Source organism: Tympanuchus pallidicinctus, unplaced genomic scaffold (genome assembly GCF_026119805.1).
Source record: "Tympanuchus pallidicinctus isolate F22 unplaced genomic scaffold, pur_lepc_1.0 scaffold31, whole genome shotgun sequence".
Lineage (NCBI taxonomy): Eukaryota > Metazoa > Chordata > Aves > Galliformes > Phasianidae > Tympanuchus > Tympanuchus pallidicinctus.
The window spans coordinates 5,150,391-5,165,508 of record NW_026294749.1 but is presented as its reverse complement, the minus strand read 5'-3'; the positions used below and the strand labels follow the sequence as shown (position 1 = coordinate 5,165,508).

Genomic DNA, 15,118 nt, shown 5'->3' with positions numbered 1-15,118 from the left:
AGCTTTTCCACCCTGAATTTGAACAAATGCAATCTTGATGTCCAATATTCATTTGGCCAGCCTACAAAACGGTGTGTCCTACTTTCCTTAAGAGCAACACTGCCCCCATGCTGGGGTCAGCACACACAGAAATATCACAGCTTTAGTCTGTTTAGGCATGCCTGTCTGGTTGCAAAAGGGAACAGGGCAGTGAGAAAAGTTGCCTCCCAAATCATGAAATTCAGCTTTCAGCAAGATAACATCAAAAGGTGATGAAAGCAAAGAGGCAGCAAGGTTACCTGCAGATAGCTGCAACAGCCTGCAGAAGTCAGCTAGCTTAAGCTGCTGCCTTCACAGCACAGAAGCACAGGCCTTTACTTGAAGTAGTTTTCCCATCTTTGTTGTTCCCCCCTCCTCCAAGAATCTGTTTGAATCAAATCAATGCTCTGGAACAAAATGAACCAGCACACACACAGTGTAAGACAAGAGAGGAAGATGCCACAAACAAAATCAATGTGAGTTTAACAACAAGCTGAATCTTGAAAAGGATTTTTAAAAGCTCAAATGAGTTAAATTTGTTCCTTCCTGTTGCTAAAGCCACAGCATAAAGTCTGGTCAAGTAATCACACCACACTGCCACTGAGACCACCCTCACAGTTAGTACTGTATGATGTAAATAAAGGATTTTTAATTATAAAAGAAAGTGACTCATTAACTAGAAACAAATCAGTCCTTTTCCCAAGCCAAAGTTGATCTTATTTGCCCTTCTTCATTTTCGCAGTCTTCTCTCTCCGCTTCTTCACATGCTTTGGGACTTTGTTTTTTCTCTTTTCTCTTTGGGCTTCTTTAACCATCTTTTTCCTCTCCTATGAAGAACCAAAACACCATTCATTCAAAGCCAGCAGGAATAGGAGGTTTGAGCAGGCCTATCAATCTAAGTTAATTAATACATCACATCAAAAATGCAGGTCTAATGAAAATAACTTTGAGAGGGAGAGAGGAAAGGAGAAAGGAAGCATAATATGAGGGTGGAATTGCACACTGGTAATGACAGTACAAAATTCAAACTAGTTAAAACCTGACTTTCATGCAGCCTTTGAAGAAAAGCAACAAGATGCACTCAACTCATGCTATTTATAGCAAAGATTCCAATAGAAAGCCTGATCCAAGTTTTCTGCTACCCCTAGGGGCTACGGTAGGATGTGTTTTTACTCAAACAAAAATAGTGATCTAGTAACTGCTGGTAACTCAGAGCAATCCAGTCATCATCAGGATTGGCTAGAAAGGATGCTACGTGACTGCAATACACTGGAATTCCTGCTAGACAGTAAAGACTTATCCACAATGCTGAGAAGTGACCAAGACCTCCCTGCTTCAGATCTGAAAGGTAGCAGCTTTAGATTAGTACAAAAAGCATCTAGAAGAGCACTGCCATTTTATTTCATGGATTTGAAACCCATTATCTTTCCTAAGGGAGAAAAGAAAAAAATATAAACAGACCCACAAACCTAACAAACCCCCACAACTCTAATACCTTAAGCTGGCAAGTTTCATCTTTCTTTTGCACAGCACCTAAAAAGCTGCCACCAGGCTCTCACCCATGGGGGTGACTCCACAGAAAAGCATCACAAGAACTAAGCATATTTGTTCTGTAGTTTGGAAAACAAAACCTGAAAAACACGTTATTTCCCTCGCACATCTGCTTTCAGTCTTCTCCCTGCAGCAGTGCCTGTCAGCCTGTACCAACAGTATGACAAAAGCCACTGTAGTACAGACATTGTCACCAAGTCTCCAGCTGCAAGCATCAGGTGGTCTCAGTTTCCTGGACAAAGGGTGGTTCACCAGGAGCCACATCCACCAACCTGCATAGCAAAGCTGGAAGGTTAGCCAGAGGGACTGAAGATCTGCCCAGGTTTCACTAAGCTCTGCTTTGCATACCCTAAAGCTCTCTGCAGAGATCTCTCTTCTAGCTTTGTTTAGGCTAGAGAATGCTATGGTATAATGTTCCTCTTGACAAAAACATCATTAATAAAGCATCCATAATGAAATTTGCTTTCTCTGCTCTTGCTCTTCAGAGAGGAAAAAGCTCACAGCTTGTTTCAGACTACAAGTAGGACAAACGAGGTGTAGATTTTTCCTGTCATGGGGGCAGATGTCAAAAAATGTACATTTTTTTTCCTACAACTGACCTTTTTATCCATAGTAACTACAGCTGGAAGATCTTTGGGATGCCGAAATTCTTTACAGCTTGAGTCAGAGTCCTCTGAGCTGCCACCATCATCATCAGAGCCTGTTTCTGACTCATCCGTCTTCTTCTCTAGAAGTGCAGGAATCTGCAAGATGTATCAAGAGGGAGTTTATCTCAAACCCAAACCCTGGAGCCTAGGACTAAAATATATACACATATATATTGAAAAAATATATCTATAATCTTCTACAAAGAAACCCTTGAGCAAACTTGTGTCATTTTCTCTATTACTACAGCTATCACTGAGTCTCAAGAAGAGTCAAAAAGAGGTTAATTCAAACTAAGAATAGGATATCTAAAATATACAAGACAGGAACTTTAAGGTTAGGGCTCACAGCACAGATGTATTGACACTCCCAAACTGATTTCCATAAGTTATACACTATTTGCTAACACAGATGAAAGCCAATTTTTAATTATAGTTGGATCATACCAAAATCTACCTTGGGGCCACTGCAGATATGCTTTAGTGCAAACACAAACATCTACACTGCAAAACACACTTACTCTTAAACAACACTAGAAACTGGGCTGCAGCCTGATCCCTTCCCTGATTTTTATTTCCATTTAGTCTATACCACTGCCACATAACGGGCAGAAACAGTCACTCCATAGACAAAAGGCTTGTTCCGTGGTCTCAGCTGCAAGATGAGGCATTCTCTGTATTCCTTTAAGTATTTTTATGAAAATGGGTACAGTGAAGGATTTCAAAGAGGCCCTCTCACCTTCTGAACACCAGACAAATCCTTCTTCAATCCTGTCACGGTCTGGTAGAGAATCTACACTCAGAGACACAGAAAGAAAATTATTTTACCAAAATGCAAGCCTTACATCTTTCTACCCGAGGAAAATGAGCCTCAAAGATAGCAGTGCAAGCATCAGTACTAACCAGAGAATTGGAAGTATGACACTAGATTCAGTATTCTACACTATAGGGACACACTCACATTATCTTGCTGAACACACAATGCCAAATCCTCTTCTTTCAATTTCATCATTATATCCACATCTCTCTCATAGTTTTTAACTTCAGTCAAAGTTCGAGGTATGTAAGCCTTCTTGAACACCTAGGAAAACAAAGGGAAAACAGATTCAGTCATTTATATAGTTTCATGATGTTCTTCCATACTAATTAAGCATCACTAAAGGAATAATCACAAGGGATTTCATAGTTTAGAGAAGCTCAGAACAAACATGAAGTCACACACCACCTTTTGAACTGCAGGTTATTACTATTTATTTTGCTGGAACAGATTCTTCACATGCAACCTACAAACCATTGCAGCTCATGGTTAACAAGGCCCCTATGTTAGTACCATTACTAGCAGCCACATAGGAACTTCTCCAATCCTCCCAACTTCCTCTCAACCAATTTGAGTTTCATATTCTAAGAATTTTCCCCAATGTTTTTACTGTTATGTCTGCAAAGCTCTCAGGAGGCAATTCCATTAAAACATGCTGATACAACTTAATGCCTTCATGCAATAGTTCCTGCTTCAACACAGACTCCAACTCAGAAAGGAGTTACAGTACTATACTGGTGCAGGACTAACTGCAGCATCAACAACACATTAAAATTTGTCAGGCTATCGTTTTCAGAGCATCCTGCAACAAACTGAAGCATTTTACTTTTCTCTTCCACAGTATCAATTCAATCCTAGAACAAACTAAGCACACTTAACTGCTTAACTACTAGACTAAGTGTTGTGCAGACAGCACAGACCCTGTCTCTAAATCATCTGTTCTTCTGAGAGGTGGCACAAGCTAGTTGAGCTAAACTGAGAACTCTGAGAGGGAACTTGAACTTTGCTATTACTTAACCATCTCTTACAGGACAGTACATTCACACGTGCAAAGGGATAAACTGTTTGCTAAAAAGCACTTATAATAAAAAACACTAACATCTGACCAGCTAATTCAAAAGGAGTTGTATGCTCAAGAGATCTCTGGAAATGAAAACCTTTAACTGGCCAATTTTGAACCAGAAGCAGTCAGTAAAACCTACAGAGCCCCAAGAGAAAATGTCTTTGGTATATCAAGCAACATAGACTCCAATATTAAATGCTGGGTGAACTAGAACAAAGAGGTTCTTGCTGATATAAGCTCTGCCCAACACTAAGGTGTTGCTTTATTTGTGTGTGGTGTGATTTTTTGGTTTTTAAACTCTTCTCAGTGGACAGGCAAGATTAAAAAAACAAATTAAGATTGTTTCATCTTCACATCATCTTTACATCAAGATTTGCCAGAACATTAGCAGTTTTCAAAAATACCAGCAGAAAAGATGTAAGATGGCTCCTGCTGTATGTAAAAGCAAGGGAGGGAAATAGTATGTGGAAGAAATGAAGTAGACTGGGAACAATGGCAGACAGGCAATTTGGTCAATGCATGCATCTGAATATGACGCGAATTCTCCTGGTCTGTGTATCAGCAGTCCGAAAACACTGACACAACCAGACTTCTACTTAGCTGGGTTTTATCTGTTTTTAAACCAAACCTGAAGTGGAAGATTCACCAAGGGACCTAGCTACAAGCAAACACACCAGTTTAGGTAACTGAGTATTTGTTTTTTAGCACATGATCAATGTCACTTAAGCTTTTATACACTACATCCCTCAACCCTTCATATCTCAACTAGTTCAGGACATATCAGCATCACAGTGTTTTGTTTATCAACGGTGCATTTTGCCAAATAAAACAGAACAGTCTTCACTGTTCAGAAGAGGACAGGCTAATTTTGATTTCATAGCAGGAACAGAAATCCTCACTTCCTCATCCACTTTATCTTGGCTGGATCTCTCCTCCTCTGTTCTTTTTGATGCTATTTCCATTGCCTACAGAAACAATACAAAACAATACAAAACAATACAGTTATCACTCTTTAGAATCGCATCGTTTAATCCAACTAACCATTCCCATCTGTACGTATTTCTGCCCGCACTTCGGTCTCACTCACAAAACTTCCCCATAGCAATGCCTCGAGCGACACCTAATGGTAACCAACGTTGCTACAAGTACACGTACAACCGCAGATCTGCTTTATTAATGGGGCATTCACAACATCCTTGGGCAACCTGTTCCAGTGCATCACCACCCTCTGTGTGAAAAACTTCCTCCTAATATCCAACCTAAACCTCCCCTGTCTCAGTTTAAAGCCATTTAAAAAACCATTCCCCCCCAGTGACGTTGCTCGAGTCACCCCCTTCTGCACTCAGCCCACCCTGCAAACATCCAGCATCTCATTTACCAGCCAACTTCAACAGCAGGATATAGGGCACACAACACGAAGGGGTCTGAACTAGTTCTGAGTTTATCATTCAAGTTTACCTACACGAGCAACAATGCCATGTGGCCTTACCTTTGACAGATAGTCATCAATGTTCTCACTTGTGATAGAAGGATCAGTAATAAACTCAAACAGTTCCCTCACAGTCATCACTGCAACATTGTGCTTCTGGAAAAAGCCTATCAGAAATCAAGGGCAGAGACAAAAAACTGTAAGTGTTGTGCAATACATGCAGCAGTGATAGTTACAACAACATAACAGCATAATTTTCCCAAAGTGATAAATACTGGAAGAAACAAAGTGAGCAACTGTTAAGTCAAATCAACTTCAGTAGGAACCACGCTGAATAGAGCAGGGGATGAAGAGAAGGAAGTAAATAATTGCAGTGGCTGAGATGAAAAATGTATCTCAAATAAGGAATGTAGATCTCAAACTTCTGTCAAAGAGCATCTGAAATACCCACTGAAACAGTACAGCCTGCTTATAATCCACCTGAATGGAAAAACACACGGGACACACAAACATATCAGAATTTTTCTGTTACCATGCTCAGAATTGCTTTCTTGAGGCAAACATAAATGATTTTGGAGGTTTTGCTTCAGCACTGAAAAACAGCAGTGAAACACACTAAGGACTACTTAGTAATTGCTCCCTACTAACGATCTTAGAAGATATCTCCCCCATGAGAAATTAATCACAGAACAAACAACAAAAAAAATTAGTTTGGTGGCAGCTCTCCGTGCTCATGGAACCACAAGTCTTAGCAATGCCCACAGCTAGAAGGTGTCTTTTACAGCCTCTGTACAACTGCACAGAGAAAGATGCAGTGGCAGAAAAGAAAAACAACCAAGAACACTGCAAGTCACTGTGGCAATGGCATTTAAAGAAAACAAGCCAAAAAAGCATTAAAAAAAGAGCAAGGGTGCAAACATCTGGGTCAGAAGGGAGTAATGGAGAGGGCAAAGAAGAAAGGAAGAAAAAGGAACAATTAGCATACTGAGTATTGAGAAATACACAGCAAAGCGTACACAATTTCTTCAGACTTTCAGATGTCTCTGTACAATTGGAAAAATCACAGTAAAGAAAGGGGGGAAGGAAAATCAGCCTGCTGTGACAGATTTCATGTTCTTGGGCAGAAACACAGACTACCAGAACATCTTTTTCTCTTGCACAACATAAGCACACTCCCATGAACTCCATGAACACTCCCATGAATTCCAGCTGTGGATTACACACTCACAGAAGGACACAGATCAGTATGCCTGCACAATCTTTCAAATGTGAGGGAAGTTAAGATCAGTGCTGCTGCAGACTAGGACTCTGACCTCTTCTTTCTCTTGTAAATCTGAGATGCAGATGATTTCTAGCAAAATAGGCTGCACTGCCTGCTGAACTTGGCATAGAAGACAGCACCCTGAACAACCCACGAGAACCTAGGAAGGAGAGCAGGCAGCTTCTACAACCAGAGTTGTATATAACTCAAAGAATAGAAGAAAGAATACAGTTCACCTTCTTAAAAACAAACACACTTAAAGAAAACACTGTCAAAATCATCTATCAGAACAAGCACACAAGAGCAGCCCGCTCACCATTAACATTGGCACAATCCTTTCGCAGAAACTCCAGTGCATGTGGGTGGTCATGCTCCACTGCCTGGGAGACATCAATGATGTACACATCCCCACTGTGGTACCTGTGGACAAACATGCAGGGCTGCACTGAATCCAGCACTCTTACATGGGAGATTATGGAGGGACAGGGAACAAAGCCTGTTTCAATCTTATGAGCCAGCAAACAAACTCAATGTATTTCTCAAGCATGCATCTTACATACTAGAGCCAGAGCGGTGTGGGGTTGGGTTAAAAGCTACGTAATTGATAAATTGATTAACAGTCACAAAAAGGACTCCACCCTCCCTCACAGGCAGGTTAGTGCTCTCTAAATTTATGCAAAGATGCTGCCAACACATACATTTCAGATGTCACAATTCAAAAGTTAAAAACATACAGCATATTGAATTCACTGAGATCTGCATGAACAAGTCTGGCATCTTGGTACATTCTTCTCATGTACTGGATGATCTGCAGGTACAGCTCCCGGACTTTTGAGTCAGATAACTGAGCATTCTTCAGCAGAGGAGCAGGCCTTAAAATTGCAACAGAAATAATAGAAAGTGAGTACTTTTCTTCTTCATCGCAGCCACCAATGTTAATTGCTGTACCTGATCCTTTCACTCCGTATCAAGCAAATTAGCATGAAAGGCAGCAAAGCTTGATACGTGCTTGCCAAAGATACCGTAGCTCTGCTTCCAATATAAACTAAGAAATCAGGCTATGCTACCATTTGCTTTACAAAATGGTAATCTATCTTCAGGTGAAATTAGGAAACCTCTCTAGCCCTTGTTCTCTGGTTAGAATTGTTCCAGAATCATGCAGACTTTCTGCTGTGGTAGCTGGCAAAGATCTGGGTACTCTACAGGTGGCACACACACATAAGAGCAACATGTTAAATTCAGAGGCCTAAAGAAATAGTTAAAAACAAACCAATGCTTTATGTACAAATCTTTGTGGAAAGCTACTAGTAAGAAGAACCATTTCAATTTTCAAAGGATACATACCTATCTCCTTTACCAATAAAGCCCATGAGAAGCACATGACTTCTTAGCATAATTGGCTCTGGGCAAGGTATTTGTGCTGTATTCAACCTGCAATACAGGAACAAAATCATAAAAAAATAAATACAAACTAACTCTACTATTTGCATTGCAATAGCACCCACAGCAGCTCTGCTGCTTTAACCATCAGACACAGCAAGAACTCTTCAGCTCAAGGAACTTGTAGGTACAAAGACTGAAAATTGAATGCAAAAAAACCTCCACAAGCATTCTGCACTGATCCTTCTCTAAGCACCCTGGGTCAGACAGAATATTTGCACTGTTAATCTAGGATTAACCTGTATTACACAGTGTGCTGTTACTCAGCAGCAGCTGTTTCTAGCTCCTCCTCTCTTTTCAGTCAAGTCAGTGTACACATCAAAGAGCTCAGAGCACAAAGCCAGAGAGAGAAGTATCTTTATTTCATTTAACATGAGCCAGCAGTGTGCTCTTGCAGCTCAGAAAGCAAATGGTATCCTGGGCTCCATCAGAAGAGGAGCAGCCAGCAGGGACAGGGAGGTGATTGTCCCTCTCTACACTGCTCTTGCGAGGCCCCATCTGGAGTGCTGTGCCCAGGTCTGGAGCCCCCAGTACAAGAAAGACAGGGAGCTGTTGGAGAGGGTCCAGAGGAGAGCCACGAAGATGATCAGGGGACTGGAGCACCTCCTCTACAAAGACAGAGTGAGGGAGCTGGGCTTGTTCAGCCTGGGGAAAAGAAGGCTGCGGGGTGACCTCACTGCAGCCTTTCAGTACCTAAAGGGAGCCTACAAACAGGAGGAGAGTCAACCCTTTACAAGGGTAGATAACTGCAGGACAAGGGGAAATGGTTTTAAACTGAAAGAGGGAAGATTTAGGTTGGATGTCAGGGGGAAGTTCTTTACTATGAGTAGTGAGGTGCTGGAACAGCTGCCCAGAGAGGCTGTGGATGCCCCATCCCTGGAGGTGTTCAAGGCCAGGTTGGATGGGGCCCTGGGCAGCCTGGTCTGGTATTAAATGTGGAGATTGGTGGCCCTGCATGAGGCAGGGGGTTGGAGATTCATGATCCTTGAGGTCCCTTCCAGCCCTTGCCATTCTGTGATTTATCTCCCCCCCCTCCCCCCCTTCCTTCCCACAGGGAAAATTAAGACACTCTCCTGAATACTCCAGAGACCATGAAGTGTAGTAACATCCATGACCAAGCAATACTCCTGTAATGTCAATTTGTTACCTTTGATGATGAAATAAAAATTGGAAGAATCACCTTATTAAATTCCTCATTTCCTTTTCAGCCCATGTTTTCACCATTTTTCTTGGGTTGCCTTTACAATATCCATGACGAAATCTTAAAACAGATTAAAAAAAAAAATCAGGAGGACCCTTAGCAAACCAATGCAGTATTAGTGTTAATCATTTCATCACCTTTCAAACAACCTCTCTCACTCAACAAAATGAGGCCAAACTCCAGCTCACCTGAACTCACCGCTCACATACTTATCCCGATCCTTGAACATCAAAATAGAGGTTTTGTAAATCTTTATTGCTCTGTTCTCTCCATTTGCAGTACTGGCATGGTACACATTAGCCTATTGGATTAAAAATGGAAGAAACATCACTGAGGAAAAGCCTTAAGTTGACACAATCTGCTTTCTTCTTCTGATGTTCTGGAAGATATCCGAAAAACCTCTGCACTTCAGCCCCCATGTGGCACTCAGCTGAGTCTGTAAGATTTTATGCAATTGCAATCTCTTTCTAGCAGAGACATCTTACAAATAAGTACCTAAGACAGCAACAGTGTGAGCATACAGACAGAACAGAAGGAACAACAAACTGGAGAATTCCACACCATCCACATTTTGAAACAACCCCTTTTGTGCAGACATTAACTGGAACTCATGCACTACCTAGGCCCTAAAGCATGGCCCAAGCATAACATGTTGACACCACTACACAGAGTGGAAGCATGCCTTTAATCAGCATCCATGGACCTGGAAGAAAACCAGATTAGCCCAGAGACAAAGCATCCCAAAACCCATTTATTAATTTACTTGGAAAACTCTGGTCTGGTTTTAATTATCTGTCATATAACTTGATAACAGCAGTGCATAAACATGCTAGTTTTATAAAACAGTATTTTCAACTGCATTTTGTTACATCATTATATACTCCCACTCCTGGAGAGATGCAGAACTGATATGATTCACATGCAGTAATACCTTATGAAGAACTACCTACATTTGCATGCCTTTCAAGGACTGTTTAATATTATACATACACAGAGTTTGTAAAAAATTTCAGTTGCAACACAAAATGAATGGCAAATTTAAGTATTCTGAGAAATCCTTCATCATCAGGGAAACTGACTTCCTTTAACATAAATTGCATCTTAAAATAACTTCCTACTGAGCAACAAATAAAACAGCAGGAAAACTAAACATTTCAGTATATACCTTACCTAGCTTGCTGAGAAAGAGACTGTCACATCATTGGTAACAACACTTACTTCTTTCCCTGTGCTGATGCAGCCATTGATCTCTGATATGACACCTCTACTCAGCATCTTGAACAGAATCATTCGGGTCCTTGGGTCCAACACCTCAAGTTAAACAAAAAACAGTCACTACAAGTGCTACTACAAGCACTATGAAGAGAATTAAGCTTGCTTACTTCTACAGCCCCTCCTTAGTACTACACTAAAGGACCAATGACATCAGGCTGTTCTTAAGGATCAAAAGATGCTCAAACAGCTGCCATACTGGATTTTGCCATGATTCTAGAATGATACTTCAATTTACTTCAAAAAAAAAGTAGAAATTAGAATGAGCGTATGCCCTTGAGCTAGCTTCACAACAGACTAAAGAGAATGATTTCCCACTTAGATTTGCACCAGATGGTAAAATATGGTATAGCAGGCATAAATGGAGCAGCTATATGGCCTTGGGCCAGTAACAGTTCAGCCTTCCTTAAGAAAAATGGGAAGAAAGCAAACCCAGCATTTTGTCTTTGATGCTCAGAATTCAATAAATGCTTAAAATGGAATTCTGCATTGCATATACCATCAAATCATGATGCCAAGCACAAAAATGAGCTCCAAAACAGCTATGGGAGCAAGCACAACTTTCATACAAGAAAGAGAGAAACAACAGGCTTCTTTAGGATAAGGGAAACTGAATTGCAAGGCAAGTCTTCTCCTATATCAGCTGTTTTACCAGTGATTTCAAGATTCCAGATTATTTATTCCAGTCAAAAGAGAAATTTGATGCATTAAGGACTTACTTGCTCTACTGTTGCTCTGTCTGACTTATCTTTGACTCGGCACCTAGACAAAGTAAAGCAATATAAACCTACATATACTTTAATAAAGTGAAACAAAGAGAAGATGGCAGCCTCAAAAAAGAAGGCTCTCAGTTCATACAACGGCAAAGTTTTCTCCTACAGGCAAGAAAACAAAAAAAGAAGCCCAAAAGCATCAGTGCCCCTCCCCATTACAGATAGTTTCTTGTCTCCACTTCAGGGATGAGAAGATCACAACTGTGGAATAACTTAAGAAACTGATCTGGAAATCAAAAAAGTTTAAGACTGAGATGCAAACTGCATGCTGACTGCTTGCTTAGAAGTTGGTTCTCTTTTCCTTAATAAAGTTATTCAAATTTCAGGATCAAACCAGGGAATAAGAAGAACTCTTCTGAGTTCAAATTACATCAATGAGTATAGAGACAGTGTAATACTCACATGTCTGCTTCCTTCTGTCTAGACTTTTCTGTGACTCTGTTTATAACAGAGTCATCAAAATTCAGCTTATCTGAAAAACACATAAGATATGGAGAGGAAAAGAAATTTTTTTTCTGTTTGGAATTGCTTCTGCAATTCTCCCAACAGTCAGTATGCCACAACACAATGTTCAAACACAGATGGATCTCTGTATAACAAGCCAGTTGGCTGCCTGAAGATAGAAGCTCATCACAGAAGTTTAGTTAAACATGAGTTTACCTAGCTATCTGCTCTGACTATAATCCCAAGCAGGACTACAACATAACTATTGTAGTCTCATGAGCATGGGGATGCAATGCCAACCAGAAGTAACGTTCTTTGGATGGCATTTTACTGTCAAACTCATCTGCCCTTCTCTCTTAAACCAGTCCAATGCCAGAGGACACAGCAGTCTCCAAGTTTCTGTTCCCACAGCATACTCAAAATGGTGCTTGACTGTTAACTACATAAAACTGCTGTTTGGCTACACATACCAGTACCACTCTTTGCAGCCTTCATTTTAGAACCACTTAATTATGAAGGAAATGCAACTATTTACTGTTCCATTAAAAAGCCCCACTCACAGCTACAACTTTTCTTAACAGGCTGAGCAGAGCAGCCATTTTAATCACACGATAAACAAGCACACAAGAAAGGAAAGAAATCTCTTTACTTGTCTCAAAAATTCTGTCAGGTAACTGCTGCATGAGGTACCACACTAATACCACAAGGAACCTCAATCCTCTAAAGAAACTGAGTTGCAGTAGCACTTTAGAGAATGACCAGTGCATTGCAGCAGAAAGCTGCTAGTCTCCCTCAGCCCAAACAACTTGCTTGGGTTTCTACAGAGAGGCTATGGAACAAATACTTTGTGTGACCTGAGGAAGTAAAGAGAAGAAGAATTCTCTGGCTCTGAAGGGGTAGAAAAGGGATATGACAGCTGGTTAGCAAAGTTTAAGGCAATTTCAAGTACACAAAAGCCCTTAATAATTATCTGGCAACAGTTAGCTGCCATTCCAATAAATTCTGGCTTAAAGCAAGCAGAATTAGCCTGAGAATTTCAGAGTGGTATCTGTTTTCTTAGAAGAAGACAACACAATTATACTCACCTAAATTAATTTTATGTTCAAATTTCCTCAAAGCCTTGTCTGTAGGGGTAGACATTTTTGCTGAATAGCAACTAGGGGTCTGCCTATTTGCCTGAAACAAAGGATTTGTCAGTGTAAGTCACCTTCTCTAAACAGTCCCTTCAGATACAGACAATACCACTGGAAATGTCAGCTCAAGTACCTGTGCCAATAGCTCTAAGCAGAAAACCAGAATGAGCGAGGAAATGGATTCCAAAAAGTGCCCCAGTTCAGGGTTACTTTTGGTAGAAAATTGACCTGCAAACTAAACACTGATCTTTAAAGTAAAAGGGAGTAACAGACAGAAACAAGAACAAAAAAAAATAAGATGAAGAACAGAAAGAACTTCCCAAGACGGTCTTCTCTGAACAACACAGCATCTGAACACTTTTTCCATCAACACCAGACAGCAAAAAATGCTAATAAGCAAGAGTAAATCACACAGGTGCTTTGAGTCAGACAGTATACCACTATCAGCACCACTCTCATTTATCTCAGCTATTCTGTTATGCTGTTACTGATACCAGAGAGATTTTGAACCTCCACTGGCCAGGCTGAGAGGACAAAGGACTCTAATTCTCACACCTTCATGGGCCTTACATTCTGCACAGAGTTTCTAAACTAACAACATTCAGTCTAAATCCGCCCACTTCCAGCACTTTCTTCCACCTGTATTATTACTGCTATTAGGAAGAGCTGGATATGGCTCCCACAGTAGCCCATGCAACACTGTGCTCTGTATGTGTAGCTCTAACAGCGCTGGTACTGCAGCAGTGCTTTGGCTATTGCTGAGCAGTGCTGACACAGCATGAAGACTCTCCAATTTTCCCTCCAAAGGCCAGCAGGTGAGGGGTGGGACCCATCCACAACAGTTGACATAAACTGACCAGGAGAATATTCTACGCTATACAACGCTATGCTTTCATTATCAAAGTGTTTGTCTTCCTGACCAACCACTACACTTATGGAGGTTAGGGACCAGAAGGAAAAGTTAGGGACCAGAAGGAAAAGTGCAAAGACATAGAGAACCCAGCAAAAAGGCTTAAGACAAGGAAGCCAAGTACAGCTTTGACTACACAAACAGCATGGCACAACAACAGATACAAAGAAATAGGTTTCTCTCAATGATGAATTTCCACTAGAACTGATGCTCAGGACTAAATAGAACAAAACCTCTAGGTTAGCCTCATCTGCTTTAAGACACTGTTGTTACTGAGAGAATAGCCTTCAGCATACCTGCTGATTGCATCCAGCAGCAGTGTGGCACTTCATGAGTCTTCCCATCTCATCATCCCAGTCCCAGTCATCATCATCATCATCTTCTTCCTCTTCATCAACACTGTCATCATCACTATCTCCTTCCTTCACGTTGATCCCTTTGCACAAGCTTGACCGGCATTTCTCAGCAAACTCATCTTCCTGAATTATTTCTGCATCTTCTGCAAGGTCACTTGGAACAAATACAGACTGATATAACTACAAATGGTCGTTATGGTTACAAGTTCAGTATACCTACCCCAGCAAGCAATTCTGGGATGTTAGCTCTCCAGGAGATGTTTGTCACTTCACCCACCTAAAGTACTGAATGCTGTGAGTACTTCAGTTTTGGGCCCCTCACTACAAGAAATACATGGAGGCCCTGGAGTGTGTCCAGAGAAGGGCTATGAAGCGGTGAAGGGTGTGGAGCATGGAGGCTTACAGGGAGTGGTTGATGGAACTGGGATTGTTTAGCCTGGAGAAGAGGAGGCTCAGTAGAGACCTCACTGTACACTACAACTACCAGATAGGAGGCTGTGGTGAGGCGAGGGGCGGCCTCACCTCTCGAGTAATGGTGACAGGACGAGAGAGAACGGCCTTTAGCAACAAGCAGCGGCACCCCCATCACTCCAAACAGAACCCGAACGGCTCCAGCGGGGCCGCCCCGCTTCACTAAAGCCCAGCGCCCTCCGCGCCCGGCTACGTGCGCACATACCCGTCGGAGCACTCCGCGTCATCGAACTGCCCGGGCACGGCCTGCCTCATCACCTCAGCGCGGTAATCCATGGCGGCGGCCGCCCGGCACAGCCGACAGGCCGTACGGCGGCTGCACAGGGACAGAAAGC

The 15,118-nt window shown here is 41.6% G+C and overlaps 1 protein-coding gene across 3 annotated transcripts; it reads right to left on the bottom strand.

Annotated features, from left to right (window-relative positions):
- Positions 1-647: 647 nt before the first annotated feature.
- RIOK1 (RIO kinase 1) lies at positions 648-15,118 on the bottom strand. Of its 3 annotated transcripts, none has more exons than XM_052697918.1 (17): positions 14,989-15,118; positions 14,253-14,466; positions 12,999-13,089; positions 11,872-11,941; positions 11,416-11,458; positions 10,643-10,735; positions 9,613-9,725; positions 9,404-9,484; positions 8,128-8,214; positions 7,518-7,655; positions 7,100-7,203; positions 5,583-5,689; positions 4,993-5,058; positions 3,175-3,294; positions 2,953-3,006; positions 2,169-2,312; positions 648-845 (listed from the first exon to the last, which is right to left on the bottom strand). In XM_052697918.1, exons 1-17 carry the CDS (start codon positions 15,057-15,059, stop codon positions 735-737), a joined length of 1,707 nt encoding a protein of 568 aa, XP_052553878.1. In that variant the 5' UTR covers positions 15,060-15,118; the 3' UTR covers positions 648-734. The 3 variants fall into 3 exon arrangements, with proteins under 3 accessions (XP_052553878.1, XP_052553879.1, XP_052553877.1); XM_052697919.1 differs by having other exon boundaries at positions 14,253-14,455; positions 14,989-15,108; XM_052697917.1 differs by lacking the exon at positions 648-845 and adding an exon at positions 871-1,841 and having other exon boundaries at positions 14,989-15,099.

Coding starts and splice junctions, on each gene's coding strand:
- RIOK1 (XM_052697918.1), bottom strand. CDS start 15,059: ATGGATTACCGCGCTGAGGTGATGAGGCAGGCCGTGCCCGGGCAGTTC. Junction 9,485..9,612: donor TATGTGAGCGGTGAGTTCAG/GTGAGCTGGAGT, acceptor ATCTGTTTTAAG/ATTTCGTCATGGATATTGTA. Junction 7,204..7,517: donor CTCAGTGAATTCAATATGCT/GTATGTTTTTAA, acceptor GTTTGTCCACAG/GTACCACAGTGGGGATGTGT.